We start from the raw sequence: 12042 nt of genomic DNA on the forward strand, positions 1-12042 counted from the left end.
TTTGATGTTCCAATTCTCCTTGCTGGAGCAAACAGGAGTATTAAACAGTCAAAGAAAAGGGCTGGAAGAGCAGTGGTTTTAGCAGCATTCTGAGCAGGAGTTTCAGTGGGACAGGGAGGTTTGTTTTAATGGGTGCTTTGCCAAGAGAATCTGTAAAATAGCCAGGGGCAGATGGCATTGCAGTTACAGTGCTGACTTGCCAGGCAGCTGCGGGCAGAGGCTCACAATAACCTACACTACAACTTCTGGGGCAGAGGGAGCAGGAAGGAATAATGATTTTTTTGTACTTGTTCTTTTTAGTTGAATGTCTGGAAAGTGCCAGCTGTCCAAGAAATGACTGTGTTTTCCTATGAAGTACCGATAGCACTTCATAGAGGGAAACCCACTCACAAGCTGTCATGCAATAATGCAAAATGCAACAAGGAAAACCAGTCAGGTATTGCATGAGCAGCACATGCTAGGAATCTACTGTTGCAAAATTAAGCCTGTGGAAGAGTAATGCTGTGGTAGCATCAGAATGCAGACAAAAATTGTCTGTATAATAGTGGAGAAAGCTGCAGAGATCCACCTCTAACATCCTGTCTCAAAAGTGGTTCCTTCCTGAGGTAATGGCAAGAAACTTGTGTGCTGTGCTCTGTGACTTGTACTCTTGTCATTGCACTGATTTCCTCCTTTCTGCTTGTGGAGAAAATAAATTCTTCAAGGTGGGGTTTCCTACAAGCTTTTATAAAGGACTCTGAGGGCTGTTCAGAAAGACTGAACCAGTAGAATAGATTTCTTCCCCTTGACGTTTCGTTGTATCGCTGGATTTTGTAAGGATAAATGTACAGAGACTGTGTTTGTTTTTTAATTATACCATCCAGCCAAAGATAAAAACATTCTCTCATTAGTTCAGGGACTAGATAACTGTTGAGATGTCAAGGCTGCATAAGAAGAAATTGTTCATGTGAATTGGTCTTATATTAAATACCAACAGAATGAAGTGCAAAGCGGATATCCTTGTCCTTATTGGAGAAATGGGGATTCAAGTTTGCAGCCTACAGTGGGCAGTGCCTGTGTGAAGCACTTAGCAGGGTGCATCTGTGAGGGGGGATGTTTGAGCTGTGGAGGATGTTAAGAGCATTCATTTCTTTCAGCCTTTATTTTCTGCAGATTCACTGCAACAGCATAGCACAGGGAGAGTGCACGCTTAGAGTTGGATTTCTGTGAGTGACGTCAGACTCCACATCACAAACCAAGAAAAAGTGGACTGCACGGAATTATTCGGCTATTGAAATTTTATTATCTTGTTTGCATCAACCAGTTATTCCTTTCAGCACCAATAAAAGACAAAATCCCCACTCTATTGTTCAAAATACCTTGCTTTTATCAGGTCTGAAATTGTGGTTTTCTTGCAGGTGAAGAAACCGATGAAAATATTTAATTTTTTCTTTTAATACATTTATAACAAAATGTCAGAAGGTGTGTGCTTACCATATAAAAACATTAGGTTCCAGAAGGATACAATACCGAAAAATCATTCAAATAAAAAAAGGTTATTCATAGTATAGGATTTCTAAACTTCAGCAATAATACAAGTCTTTAAAAGCATCAAGATTATATTTAAAACAGAATGGCATGGAAAAATGAGACCTTCAGTAACAATTTGACTCTCGTTGCAACAGATGATAAAACTGGGAGTCTGTCAGAGTGCTAGAACTGTATTTCTGTTTTACTCCTGTAGCGGCAGGAGGCAAAAATGCTTCATTTCCGAGCTGATATGTGCTGACATACATGTGGCTGCTATGTGATCCCAGGGTAGATTGAAGACCAAACTGGGGACAGCTAATTGGCTTAATTGGGAATACCAAAGAAAGGCCATTAAAAAACCAACCAACCAAAAAAACCCCACAAAACAAGAAACCACCAACAAAATAATCTTACCAGAATTGTAAGTTCCTTAAATCTTACTGTCTTACCCATCAAATAGGACTGAGGGTTTAGCCAGACTGGCTGAGCGTGCTTCCTGGACAAAACTGCGTCATACTACTAGCACAAGACGGGTAAACTCTTTACACCAGGCAGCTTTCTCTGGGGTTTCCCTACAACAGGCTGCAGGTTGGAGTCAGTCCGTGGCACAGTTCAGTTGCTTTAGACAGCTGTGATTAAGCATTCAGTTTGTGATGGAATAAATCTAGCTGGCCACCACTTGAATTGGTTGTAGAGATGTAGTAGACTAGGCACTACTGCTGGTCCTCAGTGGCTGCAAAGCGGGTGGATCACGTGTCCCTCGGACAAATAGTGCACAAATTAACTGAATCTGGATGTGCACAAGAGGCTACATTCTGTAGGCTGTGTTTTTGAAGTGACTGAAAGGTACTGACTTTGTAAGGACTTGACATCCTTAAAATGCCTGAGAGTTCTTAGGTTTTGGCTGTCCTTATGTATTCTGTTCACTTGTTCTAGCAGTACTGTTGTAAAATGCAAATGGAAAATGAGAAACGAGAGATATTACCTAACTTCTATAAAAACAGATGGCACTTCATCTACAGTATCCCTGTTGAGCAGCAGCTATTACACCAAGAATGGTGTTATCACCAACTTCTCCTTGAAGATAGCTGAAATTCCTGTACAAAGTGGGGGCAGCATAGTTGAATAAGCCTAACTCAATCTTCTAATAAATAACATCGTACTAATAAATTGGGCCATGCTATCCTAAAGCAAGTTGGGATTGATATCTGAAAAAGCTATGCAGGGTTTGATTTCCCAGGCATGTTCTCCTTGATAGTTCCCTCCTCCCCCCCCCTTTTTTAATGCAAATATTCTATTACATAGTATCTGTCTAAGGCTTGTAATAATTGATAGCTGCTGGTACAGGCATTGTCTGAATTATTGTCCACCAGTCAATCTATGCAACTGGTAGCAGTGGTGTATACAAACTCGCTTTTCTCCAGGAGGCTGCTCCCCTGGAAAGGAAAACCTGTTCAATACAGTTTAGCAGTACGTACGCTCTCTGACTCCTGCAAGCATACCAAGGCATCGGAAGGCACAGGACTGATGCACAAAAGCAAGGAGCATCTGTACAGTGGTGACACAATGCTGTACCTACCAGCGGGCTCTTGCAAGGGTGATCCTTAAGATAATAAATTAGTAAGAACTACCTAGACTGATTAAATGTATGCTGATTATGTTGAGAGAACATTTTACCACTATCCATTTCATGATCACTGAGAAACTAAGAACATCAAAATCTAAACCACTTTACTTTAAATTTGAAAAAACATTTCCCAACATATCTCAAAAACTTGACAAAAAATGCCTGGTTTTTAGTCAGCACAAAGCCACAGAACTGATTTTTAAAGTAATTTAGACCATCTTGGTTTACTGTAAATAATGTAACATTGTTTGGCAGTAGTTTTAGGATTATATCCCACACAGTGTCAAATTCAGCTCCTGCAACTGATACTTAGAGAAGTGGATATCAAATTGTAATTTACATTGATAGGAAAGCTATTAAAAATACTGTACTTTATGCTGCTGTACAGCACACAAATTGCTACTGATACCATTTGTTTTTTTAAAAAAGGTTAATAAAATACAAGCAAAGTAGAAAATAGGGTTAAAAGCAGTGTTTCAGGTACTATTTTTTCTGAATTGGGTGGGGAGATAAGAAACCAGAAAAACACATTGCACATATGTGCACCCTCTGTATAAAGAGAAACATACAAAGTGGGAAATTGGTGGTGCACTGGGACAGTACACTCAAGTCTCTGATGCTGTAAACTTGAATTCCTAATTTTATCAAAAAGGGGAATTAGGTCTGGTTCTATATCAGAGTCCCTACGGTTACACTTGCAGACTACCCCCATGGTTTGGCACAGTACACAGTTTAGAGGCAGTCTCTGCTGAAGGAGCGACAGGACTGGAAAATGAGGCGTAAAACGTGTCAAGACCAGGTGCCGTTGGAGTGTGTGAACAGTGGCCTACTATATTTGGGATTAGGCAGTACTGTTAGTCCTGTACTCTCATGACTGTTAAAGCTTTGTTTGTCTACTTGCAAAATCAGGCTGACCTAAGTGAAAGTTTCACTGTTTATTGCAGCTAATTAAACTGGTACCAGTGGCTGCATAGACTGGGATTTCTAATTTAAATCTCTTCTGATTTAGCTCAGCCTGATTCCCAGCAGGTGCAAACTAAACCAAAACAAGAGCATCTTCAGGAGTTTGTGGCCAGCATAACTAAAACAGTTTAATGGGGTAACTCTCAGATTAACTCTTTTCTTTTTAACACTGGGTATTAATAATGTATGAGGAAATAGTGCTAAAACTGAACATGAAGTAGGCAGAAGAAACTAAGTATCAGTGAAAATACAAGGGGTCCCCTGTATTTTCAGGGGTAACACAAAGCCTTCTGAATTTAAATCCCTAAAAAAACACCAAACACCAAGTCTTATCATGGACCTGATCCTCAGCTTTTCATTATTTTGTTAAGGTTACAGAGGCTGGGTAGGTGAGGTCATAGGGATAAGATGACAGAGAGGAGCCCCACATTCCAATAGCTGCAGGGAAAGAACATACATACAAATTAGCTGGCAAGACACCTTTTAAAGCCTGTGAGTGCATAACACATGGAGACCTGTGTCTCAAAGACAGAAACAAACTCTCTGCTTCTAGGCGGCAGTTACCTAAGGCTGAGAGTCACAGTTCTGTTCTCTACTCTCTAAATAGTTTTGCTACTTTTAAGTGTATTGATTGATTCCTTTGGAAAATTGTTAGGTTATCCTGCCTTATCAGTCATACACTCTTCTACACTCTTCTACATTTTTCCCCCAAAATGTTAATTTTAACTCTAGCATGCATTTTACAAGCTATTTCCCACTTACCCTAACTAAGGCAGAAGGTTGGCTCTGGTGTTACCAATGGTACTACAGGAATCTATTCACGCTACTGTAACATACATATCATCCCATACCATAATTCAGAACTGTCCCACGTATGGAAAGAAAAAAATTACAGGGGAACTGTATTTCTTTTTCAGGGAATAACTTGCACTTAGAAAGCTAAAGGCCCAATTCCGGAGTCATTATTCAGACACAATACTTCATAATTTCAGTGGGAACACAGCTGTAGTAAGGGTAGAACTGTGTTCTTGAAGTCTTAATTGCAAATCTTTGAAGTATCCTTAAATAGACAGGAAGATTCTGGTCTGCAAACTGAATACAGGTTCTGTTTATTTGCTTTAAGATCTGTCTGTAAGGACAAAAGGGTTTGCCGGTCCCAGAATGCCTTGCTTTGGCTGGTAATCTGATTTTTGAACTTGCTTCCATTCTGATATTCCCCATAATATCTTACTATTTTATCTCAGAGTGGCATGCAGTGCGGGCGCATGCTACTGATGCAAGCACGCTACTACAACTTTAAACAGGCTAAAAAAAGAAACAAAGCTTTAGCTTATTAGTTATACAAAGAAATGATGCAAAAAACCATAGAGCAGCACTAACTCACAGACTAATTACAAACTAAATTGTGCTATATATTAGTATAAAAACATGTTTTAGTAAGAATGGCACTGGTTCAGAAGGAATTAGGACTTCCATCTTAGTTCCGTTCGGTCCACAGTGAAAGCATTGTAGTACAGGCTTGCCCTATTGCCTGAGCAACTTGTGACAGTGGCTTTTGGCCACAACCCCTCTATTTCTTCCCTTTTTGTATCTGCCTTTGTTGGTATGTTCAGCATTAGCTCAAGTCAGGTCTGGTCATTTTTCCTAACGTGGCACCAGAACATTCTTATTCTGATATTTTCTTAATATTGTTAATGTTTCCCTCCTCTGATCTCTCAAAGCTGGTTAGTTTTAAGGGTCATCTTCTCCTGTAGAAACCATGAGCCGCATTGCTACTGGTAGGTGGTCTGTCAAGCCTGCTAACTGGGTAATAAAGCTGAACTCTTCCACTTCCTGCAGAGGAAAAACAAAAGAAAGAAAAGAATTGGAAAACTGATCTGGTATAGCACACACCAGACTCAGGGTTTATGCTTTAATTTAATAATATGCTTCAAACTACCTTTCTGCATTAGTAGACGTGTAGGACCAGCCTAGTTTGGCTGAGCTCATGGTAAACTATCTGCCTCGCAGGGCATGTCAGTGTGATGCAGTTGATGAGGTGAACCATTTATATGATACCAGTTAAACTAGTCTGGATGGAATCTTTTGCACCTTTTCTTTCCATTACACTGTTGTAGACACTGATCTACAATGCTGCAGTTGGTGATCCATGTATATACAGAGGGGCTGGCTATACCATACTACCCATGGCATGCAGCTAAAAAGGAAGCCTGTCTTCTAAACTGTGGTGTTGAACTTCCTGGGGACTTAAGGTGATGAGGAACCCTGCTTCGTATGTCCCCAAATTTCAGACTTTGTTCTGGCAACATTTCATAGGGCCAAGTTGATGTTCTGTAGGAAATACTGTGTGCTTCCCAGCTTCTACAGCTGGACGGAGCCACTCTAGCATACCCCTGATGCAGTGCAGCTTACCCCTTCCACCAGCCAGGTATTTCCTTAACCAGTACTTTAGGAATTGCCTGCAGGAAGCACACGTATTTTAGTTATGCTGCCAGCATGAGCCTTATCAATGACTTAATCTGAGTCAGAACTATTGAAATACTGGCTTTGTTGCTGTTTGTGCAAAATCTAAGTTGGGTTTGCCATACAGATGCACCATGGGCACTTTGTGCATCTGAAAAAGGAAGCCTGAAAAAAATCCAGCTGCTAAGTTGCCATGTCCACAGAGTGCACCCAGAGCACAGGCAGATCAAGGTACTGTGCACTAGAGCTATGCTTAACTGCTCTATTGCCTGCTCTTCTGCAGCAGCTACAGCAGGGTATGGTATATAAATGTGAACTAGTGTCTCTTTTTTATCATGGAATTTTATATAAGCTAAGGTCCTACACCAGGAAGCAGACAGTGCAGTGCAAGATCCCACTCTGATTAGTCCAAATCAACATCTGCCTGTGCATCACAGGCTTGTAATTTAGGAGGGTTTGTCACAGGCACAATAAAAGAATATCCAGATACTTGAGGAGATGGAAAAATCATTCAGACTGTTGGTAACATCAAAACACTTAGTCTGGTGAGAGATTAAGAAGTGGAAGCAAGGTGTTTTATTTGTTGTTGAGGAGCAGCATATCTACCAGTGCTGCTACTCATAATCTTGAATTTGCTTACGTAATAGGTTTAAAATTCCATACTTGCTTGCAGAAGTAGAAAATAGCCAAGCAGGTTCCCCTTGGAGTATGAATTTGAACCCAAGCAGAACAGGCTGCAGTACCATCCACACAAGTTTGTTGTGTGAGTTACAGCTCTTTTTGTCAGCTCTGAAACTCACCACTTTCCATTCCAGGTAGAGACCTTCTTCTGTATACAGCATGTAGTCAATTCTCCTCCCGTTTCCTTTCAATGATGCCTTCCTCCCCTTCTGACTGGAACTATGGTTCTTGCTGGTGGGGTAGACTAAGTATCCTTTCCTTCCTTCTTCACTTTCCAGCACCCTATTTCATTAAAAAACAAAACAACCGCTTTAAATGTTTGTTCATTCTGCCCCTTCATGCATTGTGCTAGATCCTCTCCAAATCCCCATTAAGGGTAATGCCTGTCCAAAAGGACTGTTAAACTTGTAGAACACATCCTCTTCCATGTGTGTTTTCCAGTATGAGGCTGTGCTAAACAAACACTGACAGTGCTCTTAAAGCCTCAGGGCATGTTTGGCATCCCTGGTGGTGCACTGCTGGACCTACCCTTGTAGCCAGGAACACGGACACCTGCAAGAAGGACCCTGTCTGCCTGTTACCTGAACTATATTGCAGCCCACAGCCCCTCTGTTGATTTCCAGCATTGCTGAGTCTAGCAGAGAAGGAAATTGTTTCATGGGTTACTTCAGAACAGATTTGAGTACTTTAATACAAACCTCTCCATTCTGATCAGAGCCGCTCTTTCTGGGGTTCCGACAACCATTTTACAGACAGGATATGAATGAGGAATGGCTTCTAGAGCACACACCTGGGTAGGTGGTAGCTGGTTTTGAGCAAGCCTCAGCATCAGATTACAGTGTCTTTGACCCCAAGTTCTTACCTCAGTAGTAATGGCAGCGACATTTATTTGATTCCTGTATATGACACTCTCCAAAGTCTTCTACACAGATGGACTTACTCAGTGGGTGTGTTAGTCCTGCCCCCATCTTGCAAGGAGATTGGTCCAGCCAAAAACAACTCGAAATTAAGAATCAGTTTCTAGGTACCAGTCCTGTGTTCAGGCAAATAAGCTGCAGCTTTCCCATTAAAATTCTTATTTTGGATGCTTAAACCTTAGCAGTGTTTTATACAGAAGTCTGTTGAAGCCATGAGCAACTTGATCTAATTTCTGAAGTTAGCCCTCCTGTGAACATGCTACCAGAATGGTCCCTGTCACTGTATCTTACAGTAATTAGATGTTGCTGTGCTGTTCTGTACTGTTTTGCTGTTGTCTTGGATTTAAAAGGAAACTTGATTTACTTTCTTGTGTTCTGCTTAAAAGATCTACCAACAACAGAAACAACTGCGCCTGCAAAAGCAGGCGGTCCACATGGTAACTGCCTGTGTAGGGTATTGTGCAGACAATTAAGATCACGTACAGTTGCAGCTGGTTTAAGGAATAACTGTGAGTGCAGAGAGGGGTATGTTAGGCTGTGGTTTTACTATCTTGACTCAAAATGTAAACAAACTACTTTGAAAACCACCTCCTTGAAAATAATTTTTCTTTACTTACCTGCCAAAACCTGAGCTCAAGGTTCTGTGGTTTCCCTTGTAAGAGCTGATTATGCCATTAAGCTACATCACCAACTCTCTCACAAAAAACACCGAGCCATGAACTTGGGTCCTAGCAGGTATAAAGCCTCTAATTTCACCTTGGGAAAAATAAGGTATTTTTGATCACCTGGTTTTTAAAACTTGACTTTGGATGGCTTTTATGGTGTTGGGTTTAGGAGTTTGTTAATGCATGCATGTGAAAGTACGGAACAAAGGAAAAACGAGACAAATACCTGAATCTCGTGATGTGTTTTAATAGTTGAGAAGTAAATGGTTTCTTTGTCAAATTTTGTCTCTTTGGAAGGATCTTAATGGTGGCAGAAGGGGCACAGCACTTCCTGCAGTTGATGAGGTCTCAATAGTATTACAATCTGTGTATCTGGGTCAGTTGAGACATACAAGAAGTATTTTATGTGTCTTCAAAAGAGAACAGTAACAAAATTCTGGTCACATAGTTATTTAGCCAGAACTTTTCTTAACCCACTTTGGACTTGGTGAGGTATTGAAGGTTCTTGGAGTTTATTGTAACCAGCTTATGAAAGCAAGCTTCCTTTTATGTATTATTTCATTTTAGCTTGTTACATAATAACTCAAATTAGTTTGCTGTCTGCACCCCATTTGCAAACTGATCCTACAAATTGCTACTGCAAATGATTCACTTCCTGGAATTCTTCTTCTAGGTTCAAGAAAGCAAGCTCTTTGATGGGACTGACTTCTTTCAAAAATTGTTTGTATTTGGCAAAGCTAATTAAGTAACAAAGTAGAAGAAACTGCTGACTAGCACTGCAGTGCTACTGGCAAAAAATTTATTTGCATTAATTTAAAAGACGAATTTGTTTAACTTCAATTATATCCCTTCAAAAGTCTGCAAACACTGGTATTCACTCAACCTGCATAACTGTTCACGGAAGGGAAATGTTATTTGTAAATACATGAGGAAAACAAATTGTAAATGTGCATGCATCTGCTTCTACCTAAAACTTCATATCCAGTTGTTTGCTGTTTGTCTCTGCAGGATGCAGACACCAGTACTTGGACATCTGGCTGTGCCCTGCCAACAGTAACATGCAAACAACTTAAGTGAACTTAACTAATTACACGTGAGTTGCCCAGCTAAACCTGAATTTTGTCAGAGTAACTGGCTTAATTCATTGACACAAAGAAAGGGAGGACAGAAAGTAATTGGAACTTCATTTTTTTCTTGAAAGACTTTCAGCCCCAAGTAACTCCAGAGTTTAAGTATGAACGTTCTGTCAGATAGCCCTCTGGCCACTAGCTGGTTGGTAGTGCTGACTGTAGCTGCAATGAACACAGGAAAAGCATGAAGAGCACTGGATGTAAGGTAGCTATAAAGCAAAACTCAATCCCTCATCACAAAGCTTCAGGGGCCATCCGTCATTCAGGCATGAAGCACCTGAGTTAAGGAGGACTTCTGTTACTGGTGTTGCAGCCTGTCACCCAGAACTTTGAGCCCTGTCTAGCAGTGAAGCCTGGAAAGACTAGCATTTAAATCTTACTTTTTAGCTGTGCTCTCCTGTGCCAGACTCCAGTCAGGGTTTGGAGATGAAAATGGCCTTACTCCATTGTGCTCTGTTCAAAAGTGACAATGATCTGTGTGAGATGAGATTATTTGTGTGCCTTTTGTGAAGCCTTGTTGAGCAGAAGCTTGTGTAGCTTCCGGCACAGGGGCAGGGCCCAGACTGTGACAGCTAGCTTATTAATTGTAATAATTACAGCCACATACAATTATTATTCCACAGTTGTGACTGGCTCATTTTTTGTAACAAGTACGTTCTTCTAGTCCAATGTTGTACATATGCTGTACTTAATATGAAAGAGATACTTAGGAAATAGTTGTTCTGCTGCTTTTATGGCCTAATTTGTTTAGTAATGTGAAGTACTTAATTTTATTTATAAACTAGAGAAGAATGCTGATGAAGAACTAATTCTGTAGATGGGTTACGCTGCCAGTTTAAATGTCTATTTTAACAGTCTGTAAAGCTTGATCAAGGTTTATTTTGAAAAATTTGAGATCAGTTTTAGGCTGTACCCTGTTTTGCTATGTAGATCAGTGGTGCTTGTTAGATACAGAGAGCTCCAGAGCTTCTGTGCTATTTAGCATTCAAGCATCTTTAAAGCTTAGATTTCATGAATGGCTTTAAATTTTATTGAATTTATCAGCATTTCTTATGTTTACCAGTCTCTTGCAGAGGTGAGAGGACAGGCTCTTGTTGAGGTACATCTACATAAGGTACACATGCAGGTCATGCTCTCTGCACATCTGCATAAAGAGCTAGTGGAAACTGGGGTCTAAGAGAATTACAGCGTTGTGCAGAAAACAAAGCCACACTGAGCAGCAAAAGGTATAATGTATATTCTGTTGCCAGCACTCAGGAATATTTTCCAGTTACATCATACTGAAGTGCTGTACCTACATATAGCTAGTGGCAGTAATACTCTTAAATCTTTGTTGATCATTTGATGGCTTTTATTTATCAGTCATTTATTTGTCATTGGAACTTAATTCCCAAATACAAGGAACTCTTCAGGGAATAAAACAAATGCCCTAGAAGTAATTGGTGACAGACTGTCTCAAAAGGCTGCCTGATAACACAGGGGTCCTAGGGGGTCTTAGGCTTGGGGTTTGGGTTGTGTTTTTTTGGGGGGGGGATTTGGGGGTTTGTGTTTTGTTTTTTTTGTTTGGTTGGTTTTTGTTGTGTGGTTTTGTTTTTTGTTAGTTTGGGGGTGGTTTTTGGTTTTGTTTTTGTTTTTGGTTTTTTTTAATGTTCCAAGCCTGCTCCTGGAACCATAAAATAGGATGTTACACCCACATACAGATTTGCATTTGCAATTGATCGTGGGGCCAAATTACTTTACTTTTGCTTTCCAGAAATCCCTTTCATATGTACCAAATTCATGTCTTCAACATGTGAATAGAAATGCCTGGAAATCTAGCAGGCTCCTTAATGCACAAAGCAGGACTTACTGTAACAAATGTTTATTTATTTGAATATCAACTAAGCCCAGACCTCATGCCTGGAATTCAGTTTCTTTGTTCAAAACTGATAAAGATAACTTCAAAGGGTAGCTTCACCTAAATACATTCAACTAATGTCCATCTGTACCATGCCATGTTCTGTACTTGGCAAGTAAAAATACTGACAGAAACTGTGCCTATATAATGTTCCGTTTCCATTACGTGTGTTAACTGAAGCATCTGCACA

The 12042-nt window shown here is 40.3% G+C and overlaps 1 protein-coding gene across 4 annotated transcripts in view; it reads right to left on the reverse strand.

Moving 5' to 3' along the window:
* Positions 1–3813: 3813 nt before the first annotated feature.
* SMPD3 (sphingomyelin phosphodiesterase 3) overlaps positions 3814–12042 on the reverse strand; it is a 114706-nt gene continuing 106477 nt past the window's right edge. For all 4 annotated transcript variants that reach the window (XM_061344071.1, XM_061344072.1, XM_061344074.1 and 1 more), the window contains exons 7-8: positions 7363–7525; positions 3814–5932 (exon numbers count right to left, since the gene is read on the reverse strand). In XM_061344071.1, coding sequence (XP_061200055.1) covers positions 5831–5932; positions 7363–7525 — 265 coding nt within the window. In that variant the 3' untranslated portion in view covers positions 3814–5830. The remainder of the gene's footprint in view (positions 5933–7362; positions 7526–12042) is intronic.

Source organism: Neopsephotus bourkii, unplaced genomic scaffold, assembly GCF_033783945.1.
Source record: "Neopsephotus bourkii isolate Nb327-2 ecotype Australia unplaced genomic scaffold, CSIRO-AGI_Nbou_v1 NB_1863, whole genome shotgun sequence".
Classification (NCBI taxonomy): Eukaryota; Metazoa; Chordata; class Aves; order Psittaciformes; family Psittacidae; genus Neopsephotus; species Neopsephotus bourkii.